The sequence below is a fragment of the Fulmarus glacialis genome, unplaced genomic scaffold, assembly GCF_000690835.1.
Source record: "Fulmarus glacialis isolate BGI_N327 unplaced genomic scaffold, ASM69083v1 scaffold6287, whole genome shotgun sequence".
NCBI lineage: Eukaryota > Metazoa > Chordata > Aves > Procellariiformes > Procellariidae > Fulmarus > Fulmarus glacialis.
This window is the reverse complement of record NW_009222511.1, coordinates 123,563-141,280: the sequence shown is the minus strand read 5'-3', so window position 1 is coordinate 141,280 and position 17,718 is coordinate 123,563. Positions and strand designations below refer to the sequence as shown.

Below are 17,718 nucleotides of genomic sequence, written 5' to 3'. Positions count from 1 at the left end.
ATTCTGCAAAACCCACAGATGGGGGAAGCATAATAGGAAGATGGCCTGAGACACGCCCAAAGTTAAAATCCTGCTTTATTCAGTCAGTACTCCTGAGGCCTTAGCTAGAGAACTGCCTAGTTGAGAGAAACACACTTAAGGAAAGACATTGGCCATTTGGAGAAACTCAGGAAGACAGAAACTACTCCGGATCTAGGAAACACAGCCCCCAAGGGGAGAGACTGTACACACTAAGAACATTTAGTCCAGAGGAAAGAGCATGGATGTGATCAGTCTTCAAGTACAAAAAAGAGCATTGGAAAGAAAAAAGGAATTGTCTGTTCTCTGTACCACAACAGATAGGAATAAAAAAAAAAATATATATATAAATAGGCTTACACTGCAATACAAAAAATTCAAGTAAGATACCAGAAAAAAGAACCTGTTCCCTCTCCCTCCCAAGTTTACAACCCTAATGATAGTAAAGTCCTGTAACAGCTGGTGACAAAAATCTCTAAAAACAAGTTAGCAGGACACCTGGAAAGAATAACATGTATACAGCTGATCCTTCTTTTGGGTAGGGAGAGGGACAAGATGACCTTAGGATTCCCTTCAAGAAGACTAGCCCCTGTCATTCTATATACATCTAACAGATGACAACTTCTTACTAAAAAGGCACAGAGATGCTTATCAATGACAGATTCAGAAGAGATCTTGCGACAAAAGAGGGTTTGCTTTCTTAACATCTTTATATTGATCCTAAATTGGACAGTTGCTCCACTGAGAAGTTTTAAAACAACAACTGCTTCTCTTTTGAACATCACTGCTAAGTTCACATGACAAAGCAAGCCACAGGATTCCAAGGAAAAAATGGACATGTAAGAAATGGACTGGAAGCTCAAGAGACACTACTTTCCATCTGATTTGGTGCAATCTTAGAATGAGACACTACCGTATTGTCCTCCAGATCTCACATGTAACAGAGCTCCTCCTCTTAACACACAAATGCCACAAGCTGGAATGGATGCGGCACAGCTGCACTGGAACTTGTTGTGCTGTTGCTGGCCATCCCTCCAAGAAAGACTGATCACCCATGGTGAAGAGATTCTCCTACCTCATATAGTGCACAGTCACTTAGCTGGATTCGATATTTTGAGCTCAGAGTGACAGAAACTCCGGTACCACAAGCACAAACAGCTAGATTAGCCACAAAGAAAGACACCTAATTTGCAAGTCAGGAGTCACAGGCTGTTTACACCAGAGCGTCCCAGCCATAAACGTTTAATTAAATCAGCCTTTTTTTAATCATGGCATATTTTCTACATCACTGCTCATTTTCGACTTGTTGCAAAGCCTCTTCTGACGTTCCTTTTTTAAAGTACTGAAATGCTGGACTCGGATGTTACTGCAACGGGCAGAAGCCAGGAGTAGCCTAGTGCAGAATGGTAACGCTGGGTTTGCTCAGCCACTCCTCAAGGGTTGCCTGGCTCAAGATGCACAATACCTGCAAAAGTCCTTCCAGCAAAAACTCATTTCACAGTGCTTTCTGACAGTGCTAGCTTAAAGTTCAGATGAATAATGAAAACTTCAGTTTTACCAATTTAAAACAGAAGCTGCTTTCACAATCAGGTGAAGAACATAAGAACTTGTGTTGATGCCCAAGCCAATTTTGTGACCAACTTTGGATTAGAACTGCTTAGCAAACAGGGGAGAAGCTCAATAACATTCAATAATCATCAACTGTTGATTCAGGTTATTCTATTACTGTATGGAAAAAAACTCCCACAGGAACATGTTTCTGAACTACATTAAGACTCTTTCTCTCCTTTAGCTTTTTTTTTTTTTTTTTTTTTTTAAAGTAGCCAGGGTACCCTTATTCACTTCTGTTGATTGGCATAAAAACAGCCGAGTCCACTAAGTGGGTGGACAATCAGCAGAAGAGGACTGTTAAAATGCTTTGCTGCATTATTGACAGCATTATTAAATGATTCACACACTAACGGAAATACATGTCTTAACTGCAGTCAATTACCAATGTTATCACTTTCTTTAAAACAGAAGTTAAAAATTCTCCTGGGAATTACAGACCAGTATGAGCTTACTTCAATGCCAGGTAAAACTACGAGGCAGCAATCAAAACCAGGCTGGCTAATCATCCTGATAAACATGATTCATTAAGCACAAAAAACAAAGGAAAATTGGGCATCTCCACTCTACTGGAATTATCCACACACATGCATAAACCATTGGCTTACCAAAGACCATCTGCAAAAAAAGCAAAGAAAGAAAAGGACAGAAGTAAAATAAGAGTCTGGCTTTAACCAAATGAAAGATTGTAAGAGTGCTAAAAAACTCCACGCTAGCCTCAGTGTTGCTTAACTTTAATGACCTTCCAGAAAGGGAAGAACTATAACTGGGTGAGATTTGCAAATAGCCCGAAGTTAATTTAGCTGACAGGAAGAGAAGGAAGAACTTAAGTACCACCAAAGCTGGGCTGAAATTGAGTATTGACAAGTGAAAGGTAACCACAAAGAACGTATAAATTGAACTACACTGATACATTAACAGAAGCATCCAAGATAAAAGATTTGGGCGTCACTGTGAACAGCTCAATAGAACACAGACCCTGCACAGCAGGACTCTGGGGGATACATGCTTAAGAAAAGGGACAGATATTACTGAAATTATTAAAATGCCACTGATCAATCTTCATTTTGAAGAGCATATTGATTTAATAAAACCGTTAGAAGCATGGATAGTTTCCTATACCAACAGAGGTTGCAAAGATTTGCACTTCCGAAGACAGATGACATCTGATAAAGGTAAATAAACTAACAGCAAGCAGGAAGGGAAATCATGACTTCTGTTCCAGCAGAACATGAAATCAACTGAAAATAGCAAATTAAAATTGCAGTTTCATAATTAGCTTGTGGGTTAGAGTGCCACAAGATATCTTCGAAAATGCGTTTCAGCAATTTTTTAAACGATTGGGTATTTGTCTGGATAACAGAAAAACCCACACTTACAACTAGACAGAACAGAAATACTAATTTTCAGGCTCAAAGGACACAAGATATCCACCAAGTGTGAGGAAACAGTTCCCTTACAAGTAAGTTATTCCATAATTATCCGTGGCAGAAGTTTTTGTACTTTGCAAGAGTGTGATGCTGGAAACATTAAATGCTAATGTTTTAGAATCCATCCCTATCTTCCCATGAATCTGCTTTAAAGCAGGAGAGAAGAAAAATGAGGTAAGGGAGCTTGAGCAACTCAAAACACATCAGTCTTCAAGGCTCCCTCACACCCAGCAACATGCTATGCATGGTGTGTTATAGACAGCTGACATCATCCCATCAAAGATGGTGAAAACTCCTCAGGCAGCTCTCTTCTACATTACTAGGCAGGACTGAAAAGAGGAGCTGCAGCAAGTGCCAACACAGTAACTGATCTCCAAAGACAGGGAATCCCCCCTGCACTGGCAGCATCACAAGTGGAATAAGCAAAGGGGCACGGTCATGGTGAAATAGTCCAACAATTCACATATTTGTCATTCAGTTTTGAGACTTTGCCTTTTCACCCTATGCATGATCAGTGAATCTGTAGATCTCCTCTAAGCTCAGGTCCCTTGGAACAGACAAGGTCTGATCAGGAAGATGAACGCTACCTTGAAGAACATTTTCTCATGATCCAACTCAAGAAGCAAAATATACCTGCAGGCAGAAGGGTGCGAGCTAATCCCTGTTGTGCTACAGCCCTACAGAGACAGCTGATCCTTCTGCAATTCCGAACTGCCAGTCAAAGCTTTAACATCTTAATACGCAGCATGCTCTAATTAAAATTTCTAATTGGGGGGGGGGAACCACTAACCAGCAAAATGAATGTTGCAAATTAGCAAGCCTTATATACAAATTGAAGGTGGTCTTTGTTGCTCATAGATCATATTAACGTTAGTATTTTAAGCAAATAATTCTAGACAAAGTTCCCATGAGCTCACTTATGCCCATTTTAGTAGTGGCAGACAAGTAACATTTGCTAGACAAGCCTCCGTTGTTAGTGTGCAAGGCACACAACAGACAATCCATCTTATCATCTGCCTTTAGAAGACAGACCAAATCAGAAAGGACCAAGGAACAAATAGACAAATTCTGTCTGCATTGCCTCAGCGAAAGATGAAGAAGAAGTTGTCTCAGACTCTTACTTTTGCCCAGGAAAGAAAGGAAATGTTCTGAGGAGTCTGGACTAACTACCCTCAAGTCTCAGCAGACTCAGAAGCGGCCTTCGCGTGGTAGGCAAGTGAATGTGGGAAGAGAAGCAGCAGGAGCTACAGTCTGAAGATTCAGCTCCACCGCTGCAACATCACACACGTGACAGTGGACAATTCACTAAACTCATTCTTGCAATTCTGTACCCATCAATTGGGTATGGATTTTCTGCAACAAACATACCAGTGAGAGTGAATTATACGTAACACGTTTGAAATAGATCATATAACAAGGGCAAAAATTGTCAAATACTGTCAGCACTTGGAATTGATATATCAAAATACTTTGCAGAGAGCTTTTCTCAATACTGATTTTGCAACTTCAACTTTAAAAGAAATTGTTATGTAAGAAAACTGTGATGCTTGAACATTTATATATCTTTATTATAACAACAGAATTAAATTACTAGGTAAATGTGCACGCAGATACTGTTATTCCAGCAGTTCCTAGGCCTTTACAAATACATTTCAGTCTAAACCCATACCTCTCTTTCAGTTGTGTGTTCATGACAGCTGTTTTCATCCCAAACCGGCAAACCTCTTTGCTCTTCCACTGTTCTAAGCCCAGATGTCTCCCCGAAACTGCCCAGTCATGCCATGCTTTGCCAGATAGCAAATAAGATTTACAACTCAACTTAGAACTGGATAGAAACCAAAGTGCCCACTTAGTAGGGCTGTAAGCACAAATCAAATCTTTGGAGTTAAAACAAAACAAAAAAACCAACACTGAGATATAAAGTGATTTGGATTTCTCTCCAAACAAAATGCTTCTCTTGCCGGAGTTCCCCAACTACATGTTTAAAAAGGAAAGATGACGTATCATCCCTTCCTTTTCCCTTCTATGCTCATCAACAACTGAAACCTATCTTAGTTCATTTAAAAAAGAATCAAGAAAGAGGTACATGAGAAAACACATCTCATGCTGTATCACAGTTGAGCTTATGAAACTTTCCTCTCTCGTGCTAAACCCCTGTTTACGCCATCTCACCTTTCCCTTCAGCTCATGAGAGCCCTGTTTCTGCAGAATGCCAAGTGTTTTTCACTCCCCCACTGCCTTCTGTAAGACTGCAGCAGGTCTTCATTTGCTATGAACTGCCAGCACACCAAGTCCAACTTGAGTTAAGGAATTATATTTATGGCTGCACCACAAGCAACGTAGTTCTTGAGCATCACACAATTATCAATCTGGTGAGTTGATCCTTTACCTTTTTTCCGAGAAAGCTGCAATAGGGTACATTTGCCAAGGAAATCAGCTGACAGTCTCACACCTCTCACCCTTCTTGTTTCTTAAGATGCAAAAGGAAGAGAGAAAAGCTTCCCAGTCAGACTTCCCAATTAATCCAACATTTGAAATTTTTCCATAGGTATAATTACAATAATCTTTGTCAGGAAGCACCTGAGGATGAGACCTAAGAAACACTGGTTTTGATGCACTGAGCAACACTCAATGGAACTCAACTATTGTCTCACTCTTAAATTAAAACTACATCACACACAGAACACCAACTCTAAGTCTAAATCTCAAAGTATGAAAAAAGATCAGTGACAGAAAATAAAAGCACGCTTGCTTACCCTCCTGCATGAGCTGCATCCTGCCTTCGGTGCATATACACTCTCTATGCAAAAAATCACTTCTGAAGCTAAGTGTCCTTCTGAGCCATGCATACATTACAGGTCACTCAAGCACCCTCTCCCTCCTTTCTCAACACCTCAGCCCAAGGGTTTAAATGCACAGACAGGCCCAACTCTCAGATTCTTTCACTACAAAGAAGGCAGAAGACACTCTACATGGTGAGGAATTCAGAAGAATCAGACGAAACAAAGTAAGTGAGTAACAAAGAGGTAAACAAGCTTCAAAATAGATAAATACAAATTAATTCACCTAGGCAAAAATTACATGATGCTAAGCTTAGAATTGGCAGTTACAGTTCAGGAAAGAGATTCTGGAGTATTCACTCGATTCTCTACAATCACTGGCTCAGTGTGTGGTGACAACCAAGTCGCCAATCACCAGAAAGGATATTGTTGGCAAGACAGAAATCATTCCTATGCTACAACATAAAAATGGGTACTTTATATGTTCTGCAGTAATAAGAAGGAATGGGGAGTTACGGAATACACGTAGGCAACAAAAACATCTCAGATAATTTATTTTTTGGGGGGAGTTATTTTGGTTATTTCTGATTCCTGCACAGTAAGGAACTTTTCTTTCTTCCAACGATTATCTCCAGATACCATGTTTCCATTTCTAATGTCCTCATAGACAGTATGAACCACATTCTGCAGAAAAGAAATCACGTACACATTAATGCAGGTGGGCACCAACATAGCTAATCTTTGAGTAACTTGACAGTGTCTAGAAGAGCTTCTAAAAGACCTTGATCTTTCCAAGGTAATAAAACAGTATTCTCATAGAGGGTGCAGAGTTCAACTCAGCTTTGGTTAATGTGAAGTTTAAGAAAGAAAACTAGGCAATGGATGGCTTGCTTTACCTAAAGGAAGAAATTTAAGCAAAAACACTGTGTGCGGTCTAAGTTTCAGCTTGTCCTTATGGAATGCTGTTTTGGGAATGAATTCACCATGAGGGCATGGAATACTCCTAATTGTCAAACTGAAGTTACAGGTACTAAAAATATCAGTTTTCACAGACAAGTAGTATAAAAGAACTGGTTCCTACACATCTGAATGGAGGCCATATACAGCCTAATAAAAGCAATTTTGTGGTCCAAGGAGGATGGAGTCTGACTGACATGAATGAGGCCCTTGAGAAATCTAAAAATGAGCAACCGAAACACAAAAAGACTGCATGACTTCCAATCAAAGAAACAGATCTAAACAGAACTTTCTAAAGCTAATGAACAGTCTACATTTCTTAAAGAATCATAAGCAATCAGATCAGTTTAGCCAAAATACCAGCACCTCAGTCACTACCGGGGTGCTTAGTTTATCAGCTCTTAATCCGGACTTTTGGTTAAAAAACATGAACTAAAACAGGCAGGACTGGCAAGGACTTGAGAGTCAAAAAGATGGTCATGTTTTTAAGAATGAGCCTTGGAGTGCAGGGTAGGGCTCAGATTTACCAAAGATCTTGCAGGGTTTTTCTGATTCTGTTTGATGAGTTTCTTTCACAGCTGATCCTGGGCCCCAAAAAGAAAATAATTATATGGGATTCCCTCTCCTGCCATTTATTAGGAAAGAAATAACAGATACATATCAGAAACGTGTGGCTCTGAGACAAAGAGGTCCCTTAGAGCATTCATCTTTGACAAGCTACAGTCACCTAGAGGTGGTGGGGAAAGAAGATATGAGTCTGGCACGCTGATTATACCGTCCTGGAAAAGCACTCATACCAGACACATTGTGCTGGTTTTGGCTGGGTTAGAGTTAATTTTCTTCATAGTACCTAGTATGGGGCTATGTTTTGGATTTGTGCTGGAAACGGTGTTGATAATACAGGGATGTTTTAGTTATTGCTGAGCAGTGCTTACACAGAGTCAAGGACAGCTGACCCCAACTGACCAAAGGGATATTCCATACCATATGACATCATGCTCAGTATATAAAGCTGGGGGAAGAAGAAGGACGAAGGGCGGGGGGTACGTTCGGAGTGATGGTGTTTGTCTTCCCAAGTAACCATTACACGTGATGGAGTCCTGCTTTCCTGGAGATGGCTGAACACCTACCTGCCGATGGGAAGGAGTGAATGAATTCCTTGTTTTGCTTTGCTTGCATGCGCAGCTTTTGCTTTACTTATTAAACTGTCTTTATCTCAGCCCACGAGTTTTCTCACTTTTACTCTTCCAATTCTCTCCCCCATCCCACCAGGGGTGAGCGAGCGAGCAGCTGTGTGGGGCTGAGTTGCCAGCTGGGGTTAAACCACAATACCCACAAATAAAAATAAAGAACTGTAATACTTACTATGAAATGGAAAACCTATTCTATCCTAAACTCTAAATCCACTAACTACTGGAACTAAAAACAGCACTGCATGCACAGCAGCAGATGCAGGAGAGACTCCATATTTTGGCATTGGCAATGGGAAATAAGCAGACCCACTGTACTCTTCCTCCTCTTCCATATTGTCTATGGGAGCTACAACCATATCAAATGATGCTTTTAACCTATTTTTGCACTGAACAGTAGGAGAATTTGTGGGGAATGCCAGAAGACTATTCCCCTTCTACAATATCTTGCTTAAACACAACCTCCCCAAACCCTTGAATTCTTTCTGGATGCCCATCATTTATAGCAAGACTGGCCTCACGGCAGACTGTAGTCATACAGTTCTTCCCCTTCTCCCAGGCTCAGCAGGTTAGCTCCCTGTGCTAGACTTTATCTTAAAATTATTCCATTTATATCCTTGGTAAGTTCATTTAAAACTCCTGTGTTTGTAAATAAAGAGCTTTTCAGCTCACTGTGGATATTAAACTAAAAGGAAAACACAAAGAGTTTTTGAAACTGCTAATAACTAGCATTCCTCTGCTGCCTTTCATCCTTCATTTCACAAGATCCCAGAGCACTTTACAGCTGTAAATACAGAGCTGTTCTCCCAGCAGTGAGACACAGGCAGTCCTGGGGTGGAACATGGCTGCATCATTACAACTCCTCATCATGCTGGGCTCTCACTTTTGCTCTGCCACCCCGTGGCTGTTCAACTGCACAACTCCAGCAAGCAAGTGAAGTGCCTACTACCCAGAAAGAGATGTCTCGTACATGCCAAGAACTCCGTCAGCGCGGATGGATCATTTTTCCAAAGTCAGGTACCTGCAACCGATTAACACAAGTGGTAGAAGTGAGGAAAAGAGCTATTTTCAACTGAGCCTCCCCAGGAAACACACCCAGAGAGGACACTGCTACTCTGGGTTTGGTCAACAGACCAGAGTTAATGGCTCTGCCCCAGTCATTAAATGCACCATAGTTTTAAATAGAAACTGTTCTTTGAGAGATGGGTTGCAAGCTTGATTCAAAATCTTTGTTATCAAAGCCAGAGCATACCCCATTTTTAGGTGGGGAGATTTAATTTTGATTCCAAGTAAAGGATGCCACCTACCGAATCCTTGCTACCAAGATTGCATGCTTTGACCCTCATGGCTCAAGACCTCTGGCAGGATTACAAGACAGACTGCAGTCCCAAAATAAATTCCAAGGAAAAGCAGAAAACAGGCTTGGAAAAACAAAGCTTTTCTCACTGCTCCTCTCCCCACAACCCAAAGATGTATTACTCACTGAACATCTGCACAGCCATAATAATTTCTAGTTTTGCAACACTGACAACCTTAGCAGTATTAAAAAAACCTCCTTACATCTTTATTCCATTTTGGATTCATTATAATACAGTCTGACAATATATGCTAGTACAGTACATTCTGCAACATTTAACTCCTGTTCCCAGTTGCCGTTCTTAACTTCATGCCTTAATAACACAGAGTCAGTAGATCACAATATGACCCTGTTAATATTTTTTTAATGCCATTTTTACAAATTACAGCATAATGCACTGATTATGAGGATGAAAGGAAAGTCTCTACGTCTGTCTGGAAACCAAATAAAAGAATGTTTGAACATCTGTTCATCCTACAAATGTCTTTAAAAGCTTTGATTTTCCCATAATCATTTTGTTCCACCATTTCACCCTTTTTCGAATGTGTATCCAACAGCCTCAGGACAGCAGCCAGAGATCTGCAGTAATAGCACATTATAATCAAAGTTCTCAGGCACACTTAAGTTCTCCTTTTGGAATTAAAAATGGGGAAAAACACAAAACCAAACCCCAGTCTTCAGATACCTCCCCAGCTGTCCATCTTACGCAAACCTCTGCCAGGGGAGCAAAATGAAGGGACAGGGCTTTGCAACAAGGGCTTTACATAGAGGATTACAAAGCACAAGGACAGGATATGGTGACAGGTGAAGGGACCCGCATGAGGCACGGCATGCATGCCTCCACACAGCCTGCTCCTGCTGGGTCAGCAGCAGCTGTCCACGAGACTCGGGCATACCCAAGTCACAGCCTAAGTGCCTGAACACAGGCAGCTTCTCACTGCACGCAGGAGCTGGTGTAAGCTGCAGGGCAAGAGCCTTCCCCACCATGCTGGGCTCCCAACACCTGCCGTGGCAGCCCTGCCAGCACCCAGATTTGCATCTCCTTCCCCAGAGGCCAGAGCAGAGCCAGAACAAGGAGAAGCAATGACCAAGGTGGGAAATAGGAGTACTGAGGTGGAGGTTAGGTCTTGGACTGAGAGGATGGAAGAAAGATGCTGAGTTAGTACACAAGTCTGGAAATCAGACAGAAGACGGTGGGAAAGATTTTAAAAGCAGTATTACAGGAGACCGGACAAGAAAGGGATAGAAGGGATGGAAGTCCAACTCTGGAAGCTGTTGCTGCTCTCTCCCTTGGAGTACCCCAAGCAAATAAACCATGGGACCCTCAGCACCAGAAGACCTTTCAGCCAAGCAGAGGGCTGCAAAACTAAGTATTCAGGACTAATGAGTTTTCAAATGCACCAAAGTTCCATAACAACTGACTCACTGATCCTATTATGGGCAATCCACAGCGTAGAGGGGAAAATATAAATCAGATAGTGTTTTGTAAAAATACATACCACCATTTACACTGACAGCCCCCTCTCCAGAACTATTAAAAAATGCCTTACAAATGAGAAAGACAAAAACCTGTAAGTGCAAGGTTAACAACTCTGGAGCAGCCAACAATATCCTACAGCAGGATATGTCTCATGATGACTGCCCTTTTCTTTCCAGAACTCCATGCAGAGTTGGCAGAATTTAGTGAACCATTTAAAATTTGGCAAGGACATTAGAACTATACAGATAAAAATGTAAGTTCCTTAATAATTCACTTTTTTTTTTTTAATGAGAGGGTTTTTTTATACCAATAATTCTTAGACTAACCTGGGATGGTAATAATGGCATTCCTTCTATGTCATCTGTTTCTCTAGCTTCCACCACTGCAGTATCTTAAGCAAAGGTAACAGTGCAGGGTACAAAACAGGATTTGATAAAGGCTTAAAAGAAAGATAACATAATAAATATTCTTTCCAAAGACTGCCTTTGGGGGTGTCTGGATAGAGGAGAGAAATGGGGAAGGAGAGGTGACAGGGGCGCGAAATGCATTTTTTTCATTATAGAAGGATACGTTTTCCAGCAAGGCTGGCAGAACAAGTCACATTAAGCCATAGCTGAAGTTGCCTGCCTAATTCCTCTGGGATCACACTGAAAGCATACCCCATAATCTTAAGGGATGTGCTAAAGCTTTGCTGGGACTCACTCAGCAGAAACTGTTTGGGATTATTCCACAAAGCACTAACTCTGTTCTGATTTAAAGGGGCACCATCAATCTAGTTTAGACACCAGAATTGCCCTGTCTCACGACTGTCCAGCTGTAAATATCCTCTCAATAGCTGATTTTTTGCCATTTGTATCCACTTTGGTTACCTGGAAATTAAAAGGAAAAGAAAAAGAATGAAAAAACCAGGATCATGTTAGCACGATAGACTCACGCCCATCAATGGATATTTGATTAATAACACTTTGAGTGTTATTAGTAATATAATTATAATAACATGATTAATAAGAATGAGTGTAGCAATCTATTGCAGTTATTTACTTCCATGTGCAACTAATGCACTTACATTATACATGTGGTCATCTTCTATGGCGGGCTTCAGCGAATGGGTCAGAGGCTGCTATTTAACATCAACAAGCAGAAATACTTTTTTTATTCAAAAGCCAGGAACTAACATTTTCCATGCTGCCAAGCCCGAGTCCAATTTCTGTTCCAGACTGCAGCTTTCGTACCTGTGGAATTATTGTTAGTTTTCAAGTTAAGGTGTCCTATGCTTTGTAAAGAACAAAGAAGGGATATTACCAGTGGTCTCCTTTTTATGAGCCTAGGACATGAAATTGAGAGGAAGAACTAAAGCAGCCATGAAATCCCTATTAAACAACTAATGGTTTCTAAAGCATCTTGGAGATACTCATTTTACAAGGCTTATGCTGCAATCTTCTATCATTATTTTAATGAAATAAAGCCCTTGACTATTTCCAGAGGCAACTTTTTCTTTCACACACAAAAGACATTTTGGTTACAAAAAAAGAAAACAATTCTGGAGTAGGATTCACCACAGAACAGGCAGGAAATTCAGAAAAGCTATATAAAATGTCACTGAAGATAGGTTCTGAACCTTTGGAACAGCAAACAGAACAATTAAGACTCTCAGTTACATGCATCATTATGTTTAATGTGAAAAACATTTCTAGATATAAATCATATTTATAAAAAAGATCCATACCATCTCTCAGATAGCATCTTACATAGTTGCAGCTGAAGGAATGTGAAACACTCATTTTAGGTTTCACCTACTATATCGTGTGCTTTCTGTCCCCCACTTTGCTTGGGGAAGTAAACCTAGACTAATCAGCTTCACTTTGTGGGTCGCATAAAATTCACATCTTGACTAGATTTAGATTAATATTGGTGGCAAACTTTTAAGTCAAGAGAAACTTCAAAACAATTCTCCAGAAAAACACCGCTACTAGAACACACACCCGAATATGCTCATCCGGCAGGTGACATTCTCCGAGAGGCCGTAAAGATTCACATTGCAAAGATGACAAAATAAGCAGATTCTAATAGAACAAAACCAGATTGTACAGATTTTGGAAGGGGGCACATAGTCAGCAGGAGCTTCCAGGCTCTCTCTGTGAGGAAGGAACAGTTCTAATGAGTTCAGACAAGAAACACATTCCACCCGAATTCATTTCAGAGTCTGGTCTTTCAGGTGTGATCAGAGGCCTCTCTGCTTTCTCAGGATTGAATCATTTTCTTCTGCATGTCAAAGACGTATCTTTTAAAGAGAAGAGAGATGGTCACAGGTTGGGCTGAATCATTCTTGCTGCTTTCATCCTCTTTGGTTGTATCCCCCTTCCCTGCCTTAGATTTCTTCTTGGAGGCAACAGTAAGCAGCATCTTGGTATCTGGCTTCAGCCCATCTGTAAAAAATGAGAACACGCATGACAAACACGCTCAACATGACATTTCAATATAACTGGAAAAAGTGAACAGGCAAATATACTACTGAAATCAACAAAAGAAAATAAGAAAGTCAGGTGCATTAGGAAAGTCACATTTCTGCATCACACTTCTGGAATACGGTAACTCACATGAAAAATAAAAGAAGCCTTCAAACATGGTTCACAGAAGTGATACCCAAAATCCAGTGCAGTATCCTGGCTGTATCCTTCTACAATATTAAATAAAGGCAAAAATCTAAACAAGCCAGACCAACTTGCCTGGTCTAAGCCTTTTACTCAGCAGACCCTGTTATTTATACACATCTCCCAAAGTTTCTTCTCATCACTAAGAATATTTATAAAAATAAAAGTCATGAATGAAAAACAACAACTGGTAAAATACTGAAATGATATAGAGTCCTAAGAGTCAGAAGGTTCTTGAATGTCTTTAGTCTATTTCCCAGACCTGCCAGAAGCACACTGCTTAGGTTTTAACAAATTAAACAGCTTTGTGTTTGTTTGGGGTTTTCTGTTTGTTTGGGTTTTTTTGGCTAACACACAGTATTTTTTAAGGGTTTCAACTGTCACTTCTTAGGGGAACTAGAATTAACCTGTGTACGATTCTGGGGATCCAACTTAAGTCTTTCTCCAGACGTTTGTACCAAAGAAAAACATTTGTCCTTTTCTTCCTAAATGGCTAGGGTTTACTACACTTTTATATTTTCTTTTAACTTGACACATTGGTGACATTTTAGATAAGAAATGCAAGATAGCAAAGTCCAAAGAAACGCTGTAAAACAAGAGAGATGCAGCTCCTAAAAGACCACTCCTGAAGAATTGCTTTCTTAAAGCAGAAGACAGCAAACTCCTTGGAAGCTTATTCAGCGCCAACTGAGCACGCTGCAATGTGGTTCTCAGGCATTTGGCCAAATTCAGTTCAGGTATTTTTAACCTGTGGTGTCACATAACCTTATCTCAAACACTTAATCAGCTTCTCCCCCCTTATATTGAAATTCAGATGCGGATTCTCATATCACAGCCTGACAAAAAGATTGAGATGCTTGTGATTTACTGGAGACAGGAGGTCTACAAGCACAGGTGATCTGCTCCAGCACAGACACATCTAGAGGCACTTACAGCTGATTGCAGGGGGACACAGCACCAGACCCACCTTCTCCTCTTGCTGTGTCAGGTAGCAAATTGTTCCAGGCAGCATCCCCCCGCCACGGCAGAGGGAAGGGAGGAGATGAGGAAGTGTTGAAGCAAAACCAGGAAACTGCCGATTTGCCATTTCATAACCAGGGGTTATGAAACAGCCCTAACGCCCCGCGGCGCAGCCAGGGGGAGACTTTTGGGGATCGAGGGGTCTTGCTTTTTTAAAAAAATGCTTTTTAAAAAAAGAGCACAAGAAAAGATAAAAGCAACACGTTATGTATACAACTAAATAAACTACAATTTACACTAAGGCTGCAGAAGTCCAGCATCAAGCAGAATCAACTTTGCATAGTTCTGCAAGATCGTGTATTTCAGAGCCAAGGAAGCAGCCATTTTCCCTTTTCAGAAGGCAGAATAAATAAAAAAAAAAGCAATGATTATTTAATTGTGAAAATAATTGAGACTGTTTTTCCTTGACGGTTGAGAAGTCTGATAATCACTATCTTTGCACGTGTAAGGTTCAATTAATCAAACTAGATAATATAGTGTGGCCTGACCACATATTTATTATATGGTTTTATTACACTGTATAGTCATGTTTGATGCAGCTGTTTTAATTTTTTAATTGGATGCTTTCATATAAATCCCATTAATATCATTAGCCTTACAATCACACCATCTTCATTACGAAAAATAATTTATCACTACACGAAAAGCAACTTATTTCCTATTTGGAAAGCTCTGAGAACATCTTGGGTGCTGCTAAGAAAAAAAAATAGCAATAGTCAAAAAAAGAGGGAAACAAAATAAAAACAGCAAAAAGAGTGACCTCACACAGTTCCGCACTCTACCTTTACAGGATTTATTTCACATTGTATGTTTTCTACTGTTTTGATCAACCTAATTGTAAGTGTCCCTGAACAGGGTTTCCTCCACTTTCCTGGGAAGACCATTTATTTTTTGGACAAAGAAACATTTCATTTTGCTTTCTAGTTGGTTTCCCTTTCTAGGTCTTATCACTGTTACTAATGTTGCTGTTACTGGCACATTACTGTTTAAGAAAGATGTTTAACTAAATCCTTTCAGAAAGACACACTTTAATTAAAGCAAACAAATCCTAAAACACTTCTATTTATGCTAGTAGGCTTCGCGAGACTCTAATTTCCAAAAAATGCTAATTGGCGGAAAGGAGAGAGGAAGGGAGGAGATGTGGCATTAAAATTGCAGCCAAAGTTTTCCCTTGCGGGTATCTGAAGCGAGGCACCTAGGCTGCTACTGAAACCCTGGTCTGCAGCCCGCCGGCGGTGATGCCCCCGGCAGCTCAGCCTCTTCCCCCGGAGCACACACGGGGCTGCAGCAGCCATCCCAGCCCTGAGGATGAAATAACCGCTTCAGATAAACCACGCTTCGAAAACTGCCGGTGCCATCAATGAGCACCTGGACTGCCCAACACATCTGAAACCTCGTACATCTTAGCTGTTTAAACAAAGAATCTCATGTCTGAAAAATTTCATTTTCAAGAAAAAAGGTTATGCTGCGCATGGAACTGTACTGGGGAAAAGGTATTTAAAACTGAGCCATCTCACCTTCTCCACCCTATCACTAACTCCCACATATGGAGAAGTAAAGATATAGCTCACCTGCAGCCCTTAACACCTATTTGGATTCAAATACAGTATTATGGATAAAAAGTTTCCAGAAGAAATGCAAGAACGTGGTAGTTCCTACCAGTGAAATGACAGGTTGACAGCCAAAGGCAGCTCAGGTATTATTAAATTCACAAGGTATCTAAATTACCTAATCAGATCCCATGGCCCTCATTCTGCAAACAGATTAGGTAGCTGGCATCGTACCCTAACAAATGGCATTTTCTGTTTTTCTGCTCTGGTGCCAGGAGGTCTAAGGGCTGAAGAGGCTCTGTGATAGGGAGCAGCACAAAGGAGCAGGCAGGGAGAGACAGGCGGGGAGGCACAATCGGGGTTTCATCTACCTCCACGGATTTCTCGCGTTACACACAATGCATGCTTTACATTTTACAAAACCAAGGAAATGAAGGGAAATATATCTGTCACCAAAGAAGACATCAGACCTTTAATAGCTGAAATGATGGATATTTTTAGATGGAGGTCTAGTTTAACTTACTTACATTAAGGGTCTAATCTCTCCTGAACAATAGCTATGTTAGCTTGAATACATAGTGAGAAATCTGTTCCATTAATTAAGTGCTGCCTGTACTACTCGGATTTGTAGCAAATGTTAATAGATTTTTTTTTTCTTCCTCTGTTGGACAATTACTTTATTTTGCCAACTTGCTAATGGATTAAATTGAAAAGGTCCGTGTGTTAAAAAAAGACTTTAGCTTCAAAGTTCTAAGAAATGCCTGGCATACAGCAGTGGGAAATACCTATGTATTAATATTATTAATGGGCAGTCCTCAGAGGCACATAAGGTATCTGAAAGCTTAGCAAATTCATTCCCACCCATCATAACCACGTCTGTAACAAAAAGTGCCCAGACAGGTCTTATGTAAAATGTACTTGTACAACTAACCCAGGTTAGATAATGAAAATCTAGATGTAAAATAGTTTAATCCATTTCATTCTTTTAGTTTCAACTACTGTTAATAATTAACAAATAAGAATACAGACTCTTAACATAATATTCTTTGTCTCAGCATGGTCTCAAGGATTTAATGCAAACTGAGCAATTTTAAATGCAAAAAAAAAAGTGAATTTTTAACTTCAAATGAAAAGCGATACCTCATCAGAAAAAATATCTTTCAAATCTAAGAACAGTTTCACATGCACAAAATAAATGAGAAATGCAATATTTCACACAATTTTCACAAATAAAAGCTAGCTTCTTAGTGATTTACAGTATCTTATGTAGTTACATGCATTACAGCCTGGAGTTTTACAATTACTCATGCAAGAAGTTTGCATAGAAACAAGCAGATTTCAATAACTTTGTATGGAAATTTCACACTGTAGAATTCTGGACCCCTTCTTGTGTATAAATACAGGAAATAAATTTTGTCCTGCCCCCCCCTGCCCCAAGATACTCATATCTACACAAGTTTTAAGGTTTCTCTAATGCTTCATTTTCTCCCTATGTTAATCAGGCCTCCCCGTAACAGGGACTCAGCAAAGCCTCGTGATAAACACCCCCCCGCTGACCCCGGCGGTCGCCGTGTCAGGCCCGTGGACAGGCTCCATACCAGACTGCTGGGGAGTGCTGGCCAGTAGACAAATCACAACAAACACGTAAAGCATATAAATGTCCATAACCAGCACAGT

At 40.4% G+C, this 17,718-nt stretch overlaps 1 protein-coding gene across 1 annotated transcript in view; it reads right to left on the bottom strand.

The window, feature by feature from the left end:
• Nucleotides 1-13,061: 13,061 nt before the first annotated feature.
• The window catches only part of EEFSEC (eukaryotic elongation factor, selenocysteine-tRNA-specific), a 94,174-nt gene continuing 89,517 nt past the window's right edge, over nucleotides 13,062-17,718 (bottom strand). The window contains exon 7 of the mRNA XM_009581464.1: nucleotides 13,062-13,246. Within this exon, the coding sequence (XP_009579759.1) occupies nucleotides 13,062-13,246 (185 nt within the window). The remainder of the gene's footprint in view (nucleotides 13,247-17,718) is intronic.